The sequence below is a fragment of the Sturnus vulgaris genome, chromosome 5 (assembly GCF_052056855.1).
Source record: "Sturnus vulgaris isolate bStuVul1 chromosome 5, bStuVul1.hap1, whole genome shotgun sequence".
Lineage (NCBI taxonomy): Eukaryota > Metazoa > Chordata > Aves > Passeriformes > Sturnidae > Sturnus > Sturnus vulgaris.
The window spans coordinates 5811713-5827971 of NC_142247.1; the positions used below are offsets into that span (position 1 = coordinate 5811713).

Consider the following 16259-nt stretch of genomic DNA (forward strand, 5'->3'; position numbering starts at 1 on the left):
GCCCAGCAAACCTCTTCTTTGCAATATAAATGTGGCCTTCATGGTAGGCTCTTCTACTTATTCAGAAGCTGTGCTGCTCTGAATAACTGCCCCTGCAGAGTTGGAAGCAAGCCTGTGTATTTGAGGAGAGGACAGTGAAGGACCATTTTTCAGGCCTCCAGACTGCATATCTTAAGGAGAGATGGAGAAAATCAACAGGACTCTGGATGTCAACTATTCTCACTAACACAGGTGAGTAGAAGTGTTTTAGGAAAGGTGGATGGCTTCACCATGTGAGCACTGAGGAAGGGGAAGACTTTGTTCAGATGTCTTGAAAGACCCCTAGAAATAAGGGTTATGGGTGAAGAAGAGATGGAGACACCAGACTGTTCTACTTTGTCTACTTGTCTTTGCCCTTAGAGCTGGCATGAACAGGTCTGGGTCTGGGGTGGTGCTTTCCCCAAGCAGCTGCCATACCTAAACTAGGTCTGGCTGTCCTCTAGCTCAGCCTACATGTAGATACTCTGCCAGCATCTACAGTGGCAGAGAATTTACAAAAAAGCTTTAGGATGACACAGTTCAGGGGAGAAAGGGATGGTCATGGGTGCATCCTAACAAAGAGATATTTCGGGTTTGGTTTTAGAAACTGCATGCTCAGGGAAGATGCACAATCCAGGATCATTATAAAAAGCAAGAAGAAAATTCCCAGGGTCAACTTTAGGTGAAAAAATAACACTGTGTTTGCCCATTATTGGCAGACTTAAGAGAAAGGTAGCTGTTTTCTGCTGTGGGTTTTCTTGTTTGTTTGAAAAGATGATGCTAAATCACAAGCCCTGGCTTGACAAACACTTTCCATTAGCTAAATGAAAAATTTCTGAAGAGAATTCTCAGGTGCACCATGGCAGCTGGCTGCCTTGCCTTACAGCACAGCACAACAAATACTGGCATTTTTCCAGCTGTGAATCGTTCCAGTCTGGGAAGGACACATTTCACAATATTGAAGGCAACTAACTGGAAGGCATCAAACATTTTGAATTGGTTGTGTCAAAACATTTCATTCCAATATTCAGCCAAGATCAAGTGTTTACACATTAACAGATTGAGTTGGTTGAAAAAAACCCACCAAAAAACAAAACAAGCCACAACACTTTGGCTTGTTTGACTTCAGTATAATTTGATAATGTCTGAGTTGCCAGTGTCATTATCTCTACTTTTCATCTATTGAGCATGCTTGCTAATCAGATCTCACATATTCTAAAGTCTGAGTCCTTTGAGTGAAAATGATTCACTTGAAGGAGTCTGTGCAGCTTGGCATAACTGGTAAGGAAAAACATCCATAGCAGAGAATGGGAGCATAAGATAAATCAAGCAGATACATTAATGTAAAACTTGCTCTGCACAATGCTTCTAGATTTCTCCAAGAGGAGAAGAAATAATCTCAGATTAAGATTTCCTGAAGTACTCATGTTTGTATAAAACCTCCATTTTCTTCTCAGATGCTTAACTTGCTAATTCATTCCACTGATTGCATTATCCTGTTTGTATGGGCTTACTCATACCATCAGAACAACAGGTTTGCACACAGTACCCTTATGGTAGTTGATAAGAGGAAGAACCAGGATAAGAGGAAAGCTGGATTTTTCCATTCCTGCTGGCATGTGCATCACAGCAGTCAAAGGTTTTCCAGGAAGTTAACTAACCAAAAGTCTTTCTGAATTGCAGTTTGACTTTTTCAGATACAGATTGCTGGATGAAATAAGAAATGTGTTTAGGCTGGTAATTTGTCTGATGCAGTGTCAATTCCAGACACTTCAGTGTGGTAACGCAGAGTAGGCATATATATCTATATATATATAAATCTATGTATCTGCTCCTTACATGGCAACATCACTTTTCATAGCTGAGATCAGATTGTTCTTAAACATTTTTCCCCAAACAAGGAGCTCTTGTGAAAACTAGAGCTGCCAATGCCCATCTTATGCATCCTATTTTCCTTATCCTTGGTGGCCTCCTGTGACCAAATTCAGTTGAATAAAGCAAAGCATTCAACTTATTAGGTTTTTAGATTGGTAGCTTATAACGTTCTTACCCTGTGGGCATTTGCAGCCTTTAACTTTGCTTCTGGGAAAGGCTCTTGCATTTGCACCAAGGTTACATTTCGAGTCTATAATATTTAAAATTTAAATGATGCTATAACTCAATTTTGCTATATAAAACCAAACTGTGTCAGATACCAAAACACACTTAAGAATCTCCTAGGCCATTTGTGAGAAGCCTTCTGGAACTAAGTACTGCTAATTGATGCAAGGCTATTTTAAGTTTTAAGAAACTAAAGCTTCAGAGCACCTGGCTGAGCTTAAATGTGAAAAATGAGCTCCATTATGATGCTTTTAACTTAGTGCATTATTTTTGATCATATTTATGCAGCACAGTAAGTGGTTTGTTTGTTTCTTTGCAACATTTCCCTGTATCTTTTGAGAAATGGTCAACATTTTAGAGTGCTATTGATGCTGTTATCAATGTTTTTCATCTCATGCTACAGTTTAGCAGGACACAGATAATCTAAGTTAAAAAGAGAAATGCGTGGAAATTAATCTCTAGCATTTGGCTACTTATTGAGTGCCCTGAAAAGGGGAAAACAAAGTTTGGTCTTAAGCTGTAGAGCTGAAGGAAAAACAAACAGCCTTATCCTCTGGAAGAGGGGATGTTGGGTAGTTCTGAGCTTTCAAGTGAAGCATATTGGGTGGCAAGCTTTAGGTGACAAGCAGCAAGAGATCAAGCCTTGTTAGTTCTCAGAAGAGATAATTAGGAAGTGGTCTAGCAGCCAAACAAGCTTCCTGTTCTTCTTTTTTTCTTAGAAAGTACAACTCAATTTTATTTGAATTTCAGCTTCAATATCCACACTTCAGGGATGATGCTATGCCTCATCAGTGTCTGAGACCACCATTCCCACATAGCAGGAGTTTAAGGAAATGGCATAGAGATGGAACAGCAAGATACATTCACTTTCTGCTAGGTGGGCTTTGAGAACCTGAACTGCAGGTAAATATTGTACACTTATTTTTGCAATGGGTCTGGGAGCTTATTCAGGCTGCATTAAAAGTCTATCATGTTTAAGCCTTACCTTAGAATAAGGTTGTTCATGCAAAAGTTAATATTAAAAGGAAGTGTTTTGTTTTTTTTTTTAATTCTCTGAAAGAACAGGAATGCTCTATGAGGATCTAGGATTTCTCCTGTACTTACATTAACAGTTCCACATAACGAACGTTTTTGTTCAGGGCTTCAATTTCTTTCATCTCTTTCTCAGTGAGGGAGAAGTCAAAGATCTAATGGAGGAGATGTTAGGAATGCGTTAGCATTTCTTGTCATAATCAACCTTCATATGTTCCAGATTCCAGAAGTACAATCCCTCCTTCTCCCTGTATCTCTCCCACAAACTCATGCTTTCTTGCATTTGCAGGAGTCTCGAGGACATGAATAAGCCCAGTCACATTTGCCTACACCTTTTTTTGCAAGAAGGGGAAGGTAGCCTGGCAATACTGAGCCACCAGCTTTGAAAGCAATGTATTTCCAGGGAAAGTAGGGAGCAGTGTGAGTGCTGAGTGCTGCAAGGGATGCAGGAACAAAATAATCTTAATTTTGGGTGGTAGTCAAACCAAATGTTTTCTGGTGGTGTGGTTGTGAACCTTTCTGTCACACTTGTGTACAGCAAGCCTTCCCTAGCACAGCTGTCCCATACCTGAAGACAGGGCAGAACAATCAGTCATTCCTGAGTTCCTGCAGCCTTGGGCTGCTGACCTACAGAGTTACATCCTCTCCCTTGTGCTGCTCACTGCAGCAGCTGGTGCTCTGGGACACACCACCAGCTGGAGCTTTAGCTGCTCCAGAGGGTTAAAAGACACCAGCATTTCCTCTATGTATTGCTCTATTATTGTCATATCTTGTTACCATTTAGTGGTGGGGACAAAAAACATCAAATGTGACCAAGTTTGCCATTGGTCAAGTCCTACATATGTGTACAGAAAAAACGGGGAAATTACCTTCTATAGGGGCTAAGCCAGCGGAAGTGGATTTGTCCATGTACTACTGGGGCATGAATTTACCTGGAAATTCTCTCTGATGCGTTGTGGATTGAAACTTTTTGGGATCACCACCACCCCTCTCTGGACATTGAAACGCAAAGCAATCTGTGCCGCAGTCTTGTTGTATTTCTTGCCAATGGCATTCAGCACAGGATCCTTCAGTAAAGGAGGGGAGGACACATTTACCCTAGAAAAAAAGTGTGAAGAAAAAGAAAACAATAAACCTCCTCATCTTTAATGTCAAAACATAGGGGCATCTACTTTTCTGTGGACAGAACACTGCACCTCTTGACAAGAAGGGTGAAAGACAGGAGAAAAGATTTGGCTCTTAGGTTGGTGGGTTGTCAAAGGCAACTTCCTATGTGATGTCCTAAAGTTGGCTTAGTTTCTCCTTCCTCACCTAAGCCTCACAAGTTCCCTGTTCCAAACACTTGCCTTCTGTTAGAGGAGACCTAAGGCAGCCTCCTCTGCAGACACCTGGCATTCTTTGATTACAGCATGCAGCAGGAGTGTTGAAAGTTTACACTCACAACAGTAATATTTAGACACTGAAGTTCAAAACCGCTTTAAAAAATGGGGGCAGAGGTATTTTGCACAGAGACCCAGGGGCAGAGAACTGTGTTTCCCTGGATATTGTCCTCCTATTAGAAAGTAATGTGGACTTACCATGATTCATCCCTTGAGGTTCCCAATGGGCTGTACCCAACAATAACAATGTCATGTTGTCTGCAAAATTCTAGGAGTTTGGGTTGGGTGAAGTAGGGATGGCATTCTACCTACAAGAGTAATATAGAAAGAATGATTAATCAACAGGACCAGACAGAGAAGCAGAAGAAATCCCAATATTTGTGAGAGCTATAGACAAGTTGATGCTTTCAGGAAAGGATAGATGTAAATTAGGGAATAGGGAAACTTCATCTGTGGTTACTATTCTAATTGTGCATTGTTTGGTGATTGAGTTTTTTTTTGTTTTGGTTTTTTTTTTTTTTTTTTTTTTGTTTTTGTTTTTTTTTTTGTGGACAGCAGATCAACATCTTCAACTATAATTTGACTGCAAGGAACTTTTCTTGGTCTGCAGTGGAAAGGTGGCAATAAATGGAGATTATGGAGGTAAGGCAAGCTCACTAGACAAGTATATTGAGAAGGCAACCCATCTCATGTGGGTCAGCTCTCCATTCCTCTGCCTCTTGAATTCGGGATGACTAATCTGATGTTGTTTTTAGGGAAGTGTTGGCATAAGCTGTCCCAGTTAGAAAGGTGAGGGGAGGGGGTATACAGAAGGTGAGATTATGACCTTGTTGCGAGCTCTGCCCTCCCACGTTGCAAACAGTGTTCCCTCACAGGCATGGATTTTCTGGCTGTGATCTCAGACTCTGAGAAATGGATGTCTAAAAGGTGACAGAGCAACCACTGTTTGCAGTGGTTGCTATCTGGCAAGTCTGAAGCTATCTGGCACATCTATACTTGCTGGCCAGCTTCCCTCCACTGGGTTTAATCTTTTGCCTGGTTTTCCTCGACCCCAGGAAGCATCAGCAATGCTCAGCGCAGTCTTAGGGGCACGCCAGGAACAGCAATTGCATTTTGCACCCGCTGGGCATGTTAATACCAGGGAAGGGTGCTGGAATTTCCTATTCTCGCCGCCAGCCTTTCCCTCCAGGCCAACTACAGAAATGGAAGCTGTGGCCAGCCCCCTTGCCCTGCCTCATGGCCATTCTAGCCCTCCAGGCCACGTGCTGGGACTGGGAAGTTGGTCCCGCTTGGTCCCTGGCCTCTTCTCTATTACTGCTAACGTGGATATTTGTTTGTGCCAGATGAGTCAGAAGAGCTTCCCAGAGATTTCTAGGAAATGCAGTGACCTGCCAAATGCCAGAGCCAAAGGTACTGGGCACTCAGATGGGTCGCTGCCACTTGTCACCTTCTCAGAGCCCCGCTGCTGTAATTTAACTCGGATGTGCCTGTCATCCTCACAGGATTGCTCATCTCGGGCCAGGGTAACAGGGTCTCCTTTAATTGAGCGTTTTCTCTATCTCTTACAGAGGCCTTTTAGGAAAAGTACAAGAGAGCAAGTACAGGAAATTCAGGAGTTGCTTCTAATGGCTTTCACACTTAAGAAGCCTGGAGTGACTCAGGATCTGTAGGGTTGGGCTGGTGTCAACTAAGGTAGGCATGGCTTCACTGAGGACTGGTTACCTCTGAATGGCTTTCTTGGGAATTTTTGGACTTGGAGTAAGGTACATGGCAGAGATTTAAGATCTGCTTTGACTCAGCATTCAATCTTGTTCTGGAGCTTTGGCGCAGAGGCACCAGTTTTATAGTCCTGGAGCAGAAACGGAGGAAAGCGATTGCTCCAGAGCCTTCAAATACTGATCTTTAGCCTGGATAGGAAGAGTAATATTTTCAGGCTAGAAATGGGAGTATGGAGAGCAGCATCTGTGGCAAAGTACGCATCACCTTTCTGTACGTGGTGGCTTAGGTTGTGTGTTTGCATTCCCCAAAGGGCAGTGGCACCGTGGCAGGCACTGCCCTTGCCTTGCAGTCATACCTGGTTGCTGACAGGTTTGTACTTAAGTCCTGGCTTGTTCATGATCATCTCCAGTTGCCTGCGGTTGAAATTGGATACTCCAATAGACTTTGCCAAGCCTGCATCTTTACATGCCTCCAGAGCCTGCAAAGAAAGGAAAGAAAAGAGGAGTCCCACATGTTGGTTTGATTTTTTGGGGCGTGCATTTTAGAGAAAGGTGGAAGATAGACCATGATTGAGAACCTTTGTTGCAGCAGAACTAACAGCTCTATTAGCATGAGGGCTGATGTTGTCCAGACAAACCAAACTCTATTCCTGTGTCGACCTGCTTTCCAGACATTTCCCTAATATTTTTTACCTCTGTGAGGATAGAATTTGTCTGGAGAGCAGAAAGATTTAACCTGAGATATATATACTTAAGTGCCAGCAACCACTTTTAAAGAGTTTTGCTTACATTATGCTGCTTTAGCAGTGCCTCAAAGCTGAAGAAGGAAAAGTGAACAAAACAGATTGCTTTCCTGATAAGTCAATTTGCTCCTTTTGATTGTAAGACAGTTTTCCATATGTAGTCTTTATCCAGTGAAATCCCCTAAATATCTGGCAAGTCACATCACAAAACCTGCACAGAAAACTTCAGTACAGTATCTAGCAGGAAAAAGATAAAAGGTGGATGGGAGAGAGGCATTCTAGATATTTTGCACTTTAGACAAATCGTAGTAGCTGAGAACTCTTATGAATACAGGATATGAATATGTTCCCTGGTCTTTGTTATCTTCATCTGCTGGGTTGCTAAGGGGAAAGGGAGTCCTTTCCTATGGTCTTCCCCTTTGCTGCCCGAAACTCTGCACACAAATTATTCAGTGACTGTTTGAGGCCGAGCAGACCCCACCATGGAGCTGGATGCCCTTCCAGGCTTTGTTATTCTTTCTGTCTCACAGGAGCTGAAAGCAGGGGTGTAAGAGGCACTGTGTGTTTGATGACCTCTAGTTGGCCTCATATGCCTTCTATCACTCATGACAAGTCAGCAAATACAGTCATCTGGATTAATTTTTGCCAGCTAGCACCACACTGAGAGAGTGAAATTATCTGGATTGAGTTGAGCCATTTTAATTTAGATTAATGTTGCTATTTGCAGGCACTTCCCACCACCTATTTTTCTCTTGGCTTATTAGCTGAAGAGAGTGGCCTGCTATAGAATAACCTTTACATTAAACACCAGCTCAAAGATAAAAATACAGCAGTGTTGGGAGAGCTATTGCTTTCAACATGTGAGCAACCATTCTGTGAAAAAAGGAGAATGAATTGCATCAGCCAAATTCAAATATAAACAGCTAACATGGAAGTCCCCCTTCCCCCTGAGACCCGGCCTGGATGGCTGAGCTGCCAAAGGAAAGCTCAGGACCCTATCTGGGCTCTCTCCCCCTTTAAAACTTCACTCAGAATTTCACCATTCTTCATCTTTATCTGCTGTACCTCGAGTAGAGCTAAACTGGGACATGACTATCCAGATCTGGACAGTTCAAGCTGAAGTGGAGCACGTAGTAACACCTCTTATCTCTCCTGGTGTGAACTGGATGTAATTAGTGATGCTATTTCATCAGGCCTGGTGCAGAAGGAAAGCTGAGCAGCTCTGGCCATGAACCAAAGAGGTGTCCATGGCTTTGAAAGGCAGAAATGTGAGGAGGTTGCTAGTCTCACTTTCTGCCTCACCCAAGGTCCTGAAGCCAAGTGACGTTTAGGCTTAATGAGACATCTGCCTAAAGGACTAGAGCACATCACAAACAAATATAGGGCGCAATCTTTCAGGCAAATACTACTTCCCTCCAAGTTTTCTTACCAGAAAAATCTTGTGTTCCCATCTGATAAGTAAATTTAGAAGTGAGTGAACTTGTTCTAATGGCAAGGTCTTGGGCTTTGGTTTTTCGTTTGTTTTTTTTTGAGTGGGGAGGTGTTGGTTTGTTGTTTTTTTGTTGTCTTTTTTTTTATTAATAGGGTTTTCTTCGTTTATTGTTTGGGTTTTTTTTATGGTGAGCTTTAGGGCAAAATCTGGGTTTTTTTCTGCAAGTGAAAAGATTTTTTTTTTTTCAAGATTGCCTAGTCTCTTCAGAGAGCTCCAACTTTCTTGTTCTGTGAAAATTTGATAAAGGGGAAGGATTGGTAAAAACCTAATGATAAAAGCTTCAAGTAGTGAATGCAGAGTGCACTCTCTTTAAGAGGGAATGTGGATGTCTGATGTTTCAATGATGTTTTGTTATGAAAATAATTAAATGACAGCAAAAAGAAACAAGCTTAAGGATAGAAGTAAATTTTATCCATGGAGCTAGTAGAATTAGATCCATTTACCTTGGCAATTTGCTTCAGTTATGTTTATGAAAACCACAAGTAAAAATGAGAATGAATATATGTGGGTTTAAAGCATATATGGATGGATGTTGTGTTTGCTTACCTCCCAAGTGGCACATAAGTCTGTCTCATGGTAGATAAATTTTCCATTTTCATCTTTTGGGTAGAGTGCATCTCCAGGCTGAAAAGTAAAACCATACTGCTGTGCTTAAAAGAAAACTTTTTCACTCCTTAGAGCAAAATTTTTTTCACAGACTGTTTCTACTAGTAAACAACAAAAAAAAATTGAATAGTTTTCTGAAACACCCTCAGTTCAGCAGGTCATTCATGCTGGGCTTACCACATCCTCATCTGCTGGATGGTCTTTGGATACACTCCTGAGCTGTCACATGAGAGTGCACTCAGGAGTTCCTCGATGGCCTTGTTTTTCAGTAAACGTTTGACCTTTATGTTATGGCATCCAAAAGACTCCTCTCCTTCCAAAGGGCTGGGTTAGAGTACCAGCCTGTATTCTCTTCTACTTCTTCCCTCTTATTTTTGGCCCTTCCCTTGCCTCCTGTCTTAAGCACTTGGGAGCTGGACTAAGCTGGTGCTCTCCCCAGCAGCTGGAGGGTCCAAGAGCTCCTAGCAGTAAAGGGCTATGGGCATAGCTAACAACTTAAGTGCATTATCCACCTTTCTTTGGGCGTTAGAAACTCTTTCTTCCAATCTCTGTACTCTGTAGGCTTCAGAGATGATTTATGAGCTGTTATCTCACAAGCACAGCTTTCTCTTATTTGCTGGTCATTTCACTGCTGTTGCAGGCAATGCATTAACACCTCCCTCCCTTGAGCCTGACCAGAATTTCACTTTTGTGTTTTGCTGTGGTTTGGTTTTTCTTTTTTTTGTGCAAAACCCCTTCAGTGATGTTTGACATTTGATCCGACTTCAAACTGCTACATTTCAAAGGCCTGGGTGCAAGATGTTGACGTGGTAACTCCTTGGGAACATGCAGCTGTGACTAATATGATCAGTAACTATCACCTCCCAATTCAGTCGAGTTCAAATCCAAGGCATTTAATGGGAAAAGTGAGCCTAAGGAAAACACAGCCTCAGATTTCAGAGGGCCAAGGTCTCAGTTACAGGCATAAGCCTCTCTCCTCCAAATGTGCTGATTTTCCTCAGAGAATTCCACAAAGACAACTTGTTACTTTTGTTGCTCTGTCTTCCTGGAAAAAATATCTTGACTAGAAGGAGGTAGGTGGCTGTTGGGTACATTTTTTTTCTATTAGAAGGCAAAGTGTTTGCCATCATAACGTGAGGCGGAAAAGCTTTATTTGCAAAATCATCCCCATGGTATTTTGGAACAAACCATTCATCCCATGATGCCCTAGCACACTTTCCAAGGACTGCAAGTTCAACATATTAAACAGTTGGACCTGTTTAATTTTAGTAAATGAATCTGAATTCAGGACCTTTTTACTCTGTCCCATTTCTAATTCACTAACTTCTATTCAACTTTTTTTTTAATGTAGTCAATAGGCAGCAATTATATCACCTAATTTACCATCCTCCCATTTTGCTTTATCACTTGTGCTTTAAAAATGAACCAAGCCAGGATGAATGGTGCTTGACAATGAACTTCTCTTGACTGAGATGTGGTGTGAACTACTGTGGATTTCTACCGTGATCAATTCTTCTTCCCACCTGCAGAGAACTCTGCAAGGTGTTGAAGTACAGCTGTCTCTGCTCAGTAGACTCCAGGCAAAACTTTCTCTGTTTAAAACTTTTTCTTTTTAATAACTTTAAAACTTTCTCTACCAAGGTATCTTTTTCTGAAAGGGAATTTCTGAATGGAAGAACTGCCTGGATGGATAAAGTGCTGAGACAAAGGCAGTGTTTTGGTGGTGACTGGGTGGTGACCAGGGTGGAAAAGGTCTTTCAGAAGCTGCTCACATATTTTAGCTCTGGATTCTCATGAACTACACCATACCAGTCATCCTAGAAATGCTGATGTCTTCTCTTGCAGCTCTCTTGGAGATAGCCTTGTGTTTTACACTGGATGAAAGGTGGCTTGTTACCATGCTGCTGCATGAGCACTGAAATTAGTGTGACAGTCACTGCCATTATGCAGGATCACATGTTGTCATGTCTGAAGTTGGAGGTTCTCCAAAAGATACCAGACAGCTTATTTGCCTGTTTAAAACTCTGCAGCTGTTAACCACTGAGAGAAAAAGTCCTGCTCCCATTGTAGTAATTTTCTCATCAACATATATGCAGAAAGACAAGTCTGCACATCCCCTTGTTTTCATAAAATGGTCTTTGACAAGCAGGCTTTCTCAAGAAAGCAATTTTAACAACCTGTGAATGCCTGTCCTATAAGCAGAAGGGCAACAGGAAGTCAAATAGTGAGGCCAATGGTCTGTTTTGAGTTACTCTTTTAAAATTACAAGATACTTAGATGAGACTTGTTCAGTGTAACACTAAAATATCTGCTTCCTTTTCAGATGACAGAATCACGCAATTGGGATGAATTTACAGATAATTTGTGCACAAATTGATGCTTACTGATGAATCAGTCACCTGAGAAGAGTCCCCTAAAAAACCTGCTGGTTTTTTACCCCTGAAATGCCTGCTGGGTATATGAGCTCCCCAGGCAGAGGGAGGGCACGTGGTGGCCTGGAGATTGGTTTCTGCCTTGCTGGGGTGGAGGAGCTGAGCAACACTGCTGGGGGCTAAAGGCAAGAAGCACAGAAGTCCTGCACTGGGAATCTACGTGGGGGAAAAATACAGGGAGGTGCAGGCTCATGTCGGCAGGTCAGAGAATATTTTCACCCCACGTGGTGGCCATTCTGGAGCTGTTGAAAAGCAGAAGGACTTTGCTGAATGCTCTTTGAAACCATAGTCCACTTACCCTGCCTGAAAGCCCTGTGACAAATTGCTGGCTGGGCTCTGCAGGGGGAAGTTTCTTATTGTTTTCAGGGTGGTACTGTAAGTTCTGTCTTAAGTACATCACTGCTTCCAACCAGAGACTGCTTTTGCTAGACTTCTGGGATGGAAAACACCAATGTTTGCAGGCTAGGGGAGAGTAGGAGTTTCTTAGAGTTACATCTGCATGCTCCTCATCAAAGGCAAGCATCACAAGCAGGATGGGTGTATTTGTGAGAGAGGGAGCAAAGAAAGGAAACCTGTCACCACTGCAAAAGGATGGTTTTTTTCATTTTGTATTTGACATAGAAAAGTGTATATTTTTCAGGAAGAAAGGGAGGTGGTTTTTTTTCTCTCCTCTCATGAGAAACATGAATGAATGTCTAGGTCTGCTACTCCTTTAGCTACTCAAGATTGTTGATACAAGCCTCAGGGAGTCAGATGTACATTACTTTAAAGCCAGCTGTCTATATCTTTATATTGTGAGACAATGACCTTCACTATGTGGGAGAATGAACTACTAAAGAATACAAACACAAGAAAAAGGAAACAGGAAATTGCTAGTGGTGGGAAATTTTCAAAAATGTACCCAAAAGGATTCCATACGTGTGACTGTATAAATAAAATTTTAATATCAGAGTCTGGTTACTCCTATACAGGTCTTAGTGGGATATGGCCTCCTCAGGGGGAAAAAAAGGGCTGCAAGTGTAATGTGATAGCCTCATTGGTGAATTGCTTCCTATCTGATTGTTCTAGTAATTTGGAGTCTGCAGCAAAATATGATTTTTATATTCAGAGGTCTACCTTTCTTGCAAAAATAGGCCAGTTTAAAGCTCCAACCTTGTTCAGAAACAATTAACCAACTAATTGCCTGACCCTATTCTCTCTTAGAAGAAAAGATTTAATTAGTTCAAAACCACTTAAATGTTTTGAATATCATTCTCTTCATTTCATTTGCCTTTATATCATGTACTTGTAGAGGGAAATTGTAAAACAAGGTACAAAAAGCTGTGAAAGCAGAAAGTTTGTGGACTTGAGGAGAGAGTCATGTAACTATGATGTGAGCTCCCTGCATTCAAAGGTTTTGCCTACAAGTTGCCCAGAGCCAGCAGTATGAGGGAATGTCAGAGTTGAACATTTTAGAATGAGAGATGGACAACTCATGCCTGGCACCAGTTGGGATCTAGTGAAGCTGAGCACTGCAGTTATGGAGATTAAGATCATTACCACGATTTGCCCAGCAGCTTCAATTTGGGACAGAGTAAGGAAACCAAACTTGGTGACTTTTTAACCTTTCCGTCTCCTTCTTCAAACTTTGCCCCTGGCCTGCTGCTTTGTATGACTTCTCCAGTGACTCTCCTCATGGCTCAGAGGGGATTCAGACACATGTACTGCTCAGCTGTGGTAATTTTTCAGAGTAGGAACTGCTCAACCACAGATGAGAGACCTGTCCTTCCAGCAGAAAGGGTCCAAGCAACATCTCTCCTGGCCTGTTCTCACACCACCATAAGCCTTTCTTTGGGTTGGTAGTGCCCAGAAATACATGTATGGGGTATATATCAAAATACATAGGTTATCTGCCCAAAATGCTGTTGACAACATAGGCTGGAAGCTGCAAGGAATATGCAAGATGGAGATCTTGGTTCAAGCTAAGTTCATGCACTTTTTCTAAGCAACTTTTCTTTTTACCTTGAAAGCCATTGGCAGCTCAATAATGTAGAGGTCAACATAGTCCAGCTGCAGGATCTTCAGGGTTTTCTCCAGCGTGGGACGCACAAGTTCTGGGGGGTGGCAGGTATTCCACAGCTGGGGAGGCAAGCACAGGCTTTTTTGGGGTGCCAGGAGGAACAGTGAACCAGCTGAAGTCCCCCAACACACACTCCCTTCCTCTTGTCTTTCAGACAGAGCCCATTATGCAAAGACATCATGTTCTCCATGCCTGCAAGGCAGAGGTGAGGGCCTTACCTTGTCTTCTGTCAGAGCCAGGTGCAGAGGTTAAAGCAGGAATTCTTGCCCTGGACTAATGAAGTGTTGACCCAGTAAAGCCATTATGTATTTTTTTAATTACAACACAGGTTCTTCTGAGCTGAATGTATTGCAAACTCTTGCTCAATGAATATAGGCAGACTCCTTTTGTTTTCCAAGAATATGCTTTCTCTGAAAAACTTTGTTCCCACAAGGAATCTGTGGTCAGTTTTATTCTTGAAGGCGTCATATGAGTAAGCTATTGAACATCCAAGCACCCAGCACTAAGAGAATCTTCTGGTTTTCTCCTGTGGTCGTGGAGCCTGAGAGACTGCCTGACCTAGGGAAGTTTTCTCTTATTCCCCTGTCTGGAAGATGTGTTTGTGTTTAGTCACTGTAATGCAAGTGTGATTAGTTAAAGCACAGTCTTCTGTACCTCTTTAATGCAAACTGCTTCCTTCCAGGGTTATGCCCCGAGGTTGCTATGGAGTGTGCTTAGCTGGTGAGTGTTCAGCACTATCTCTAGCTAAACTTTGCTGATGAAAGTCTCTTACAAGGATAAAACCATAGCATGGTAATTAGTAACCAGGAGCTCTTTGTGAAGTGATTGGGTTTTGTCGATTTTAACTGTAGCAGAATTAACACACAATAGAAGGTTTAAAGTGCCATTTGAATGAACGCACGCAATAAGTTGGGCTATTTTCTTGGGTTTTTTTCAACTTACAAAACTAACTGTGTGGAGTCACGTTGAGGTTTTTGTTTTCCAACTTTTGTTGGCTGCTGTTTGCTAGTATGGTCATTGTCTAGTCAGTTCTGCCACCAAAGCTGACAGCCACTGCATGCCGAGGTAGAGAATAGACACAAAACTTGAATTGTGATTTATGGGAGAAGATGTTGATTACAGGTGTTAAAGGGCATAGCCTGTGTAAGTTTTGAGTTATTTTAGATTCTTGCTTTGTTTTTGAACTATGTTACAGTTATTCCCTGGGAAAACAATCTGCTCAGTTCTGCCCACAGAAGCAAGGACATGTTAAGTTGTAATGAGAGCAGGACATCTGCCCTAAGGTGACAAACAAAACACCTGGAAATTAATTCTAGGTCTTTCTCAACTGTATGCTGCAAGATGTGAAGAGTTTATGATCAGCAGGCAGTGGTAAGAGGCTAAGGTGTACTACAGAAGGAGGACCAAGGTTCTGTTCTCGAGAGTTTAAAGTTGTTCCACTGAATTTACTGAAAACCTTTGGTCTATGTGTTTTTTAAACATTTTACATTCAAAATGAGTTTAACTTTTATTTAAGTAAGGGAATGACTTTGTAGACCCTTCATGTTCACTTTGTTACTGTGTTTTAGAAATCTGGCAATCCGAGATATATTGCCTAGAAGTAGTTTTTCTGAGTGACCTTTCTAGCCCAGTTCTCTTGAGCTCAGCATTTGCCAGTGAATGTACTTCCCTCTAATACTGCAGAAGTTCTGAAGAACCAGCCTTTAAAAATAGCAAACGTTTGTGCTATGTCAATACATCGATGTCATGGAAACATGAGAGTTTCATAACTGTTTTCATGATTTGTACAAGTTATTGTATTATCTACCTAAGTAGAACCCATGTTTGAGCAGTCAAAGCTGCCAGCTGGCTTTGGCATTTTAGGACACCACATTTCCTGGAAATGTTACTTCTAGTTTAATGAAAGAAATATCCTGGGATGAAAGAGGAGACCAAAAAGGTCTTGCTGTTTAAGCCAAGTGAGATGTTGGCAGTTGATATAAAACCTCTAAAATTTCTGGATGCTGAGCCTGCTGTGCCTGATCAGGCAGCCAGCAGCGAGAGCCAAGTGCAAGTGCTGATGATTTCAACTGGCAGATGCAGCACGATCACACCGGGTCACTGCTCCAGTAATGCTGCCACTCAGCAGGGCTGCTCCCCCCAGTCCCTGCTGATGGATCAGCCTTCCATCTGCAGCATCTTTGCTTAAGGAAACATCTGCACCAGGGGCTTGAGTCTGAAGGCTCTTGGGAATTCCCAGTACTTCTGATGTCAGTAAGGCAGAAAACGTAGCTAACTTCTGTAGTGCCTGAAGTATCTACTGGGTTGAGATTTGCCTGTAGCTTGTAAGATGCCTAAGTTTGTGAGGTACCTTGAACTAAAGATACATAAGGCAAAGGAGATCCACTCTCACTCCTTCTGGGAAGTTCAGAGGTGCTGTGAGAGCTTTGAGTGAAACTGTGAAAATTCTGGATTGCGATGAATTGAATTAGTTGCAGAGTATTTTCCGTTTCTGTCTTTGAATTATTTTCAAGATTGTAGAAGTGTTATAAGGGACTGTCACCCTGAGCAGCTGACGTTTTGTCAAGCACAAACAGGACATAACTGTGAGAGAAATCCATGTGTGTATCATCTCACTGACAGCAGGCTGGGAGCACAGGCATTGGCTGCTGTGGTGCTGTGTGTTGCAGCCCTGTGGCTT

General features: G+C 42.1%; 1 protein-coding gene and 1 long non-coding RNA gene across 2 annotated transcripts in view; one reads left to right on the forward strand and one right to left on the reverse strand.

Annotated features, from left to right (window-relative positions):
- The window catches only part of AKR1D1 (aldo-keto reductase family 1 member D1), a 34637-nt gene that overhangs the window by 235 nt on the left and 18143 nt on the right, over positions 1-16259 (reverse strand). The window contains exons 3-8 of the mRNA XM_014869964.2: positions 13522-13638; positions 9029-9106; positions 6604-6726; positions 4728-4837; positions 4083-4248; positions 3223-3305 (exon numbers count right to left, since the gene is read on the reverse strand). Coding sequence (XP_014725450.1) covers positions 3223-3305; positions 4083-4248; positions 4728-4837; positions 6604-6726; positions 9029-9106; positions 13522-13638 — 677 coding nt within the window. The remainder of the gene's footprint in view (positions 1-3222; positions 3306-4082; positions 4249-4727; positions 4838-6603; positions 6727-9028; positions 9107-13521; positions 13639-16259) is intronic.
- On the forward strand, positions 75-6222 carry LOC148223517 (uncharacterized). Its single transcript, XR_015803643.1, has 4 exons — positions 75-231; positions 2869-3021; positions 5088-5171; positions 6098-6222. It is a non-coding gene; the product is annotated as an uncharacterized LOC148223517 (long non-coding RNA).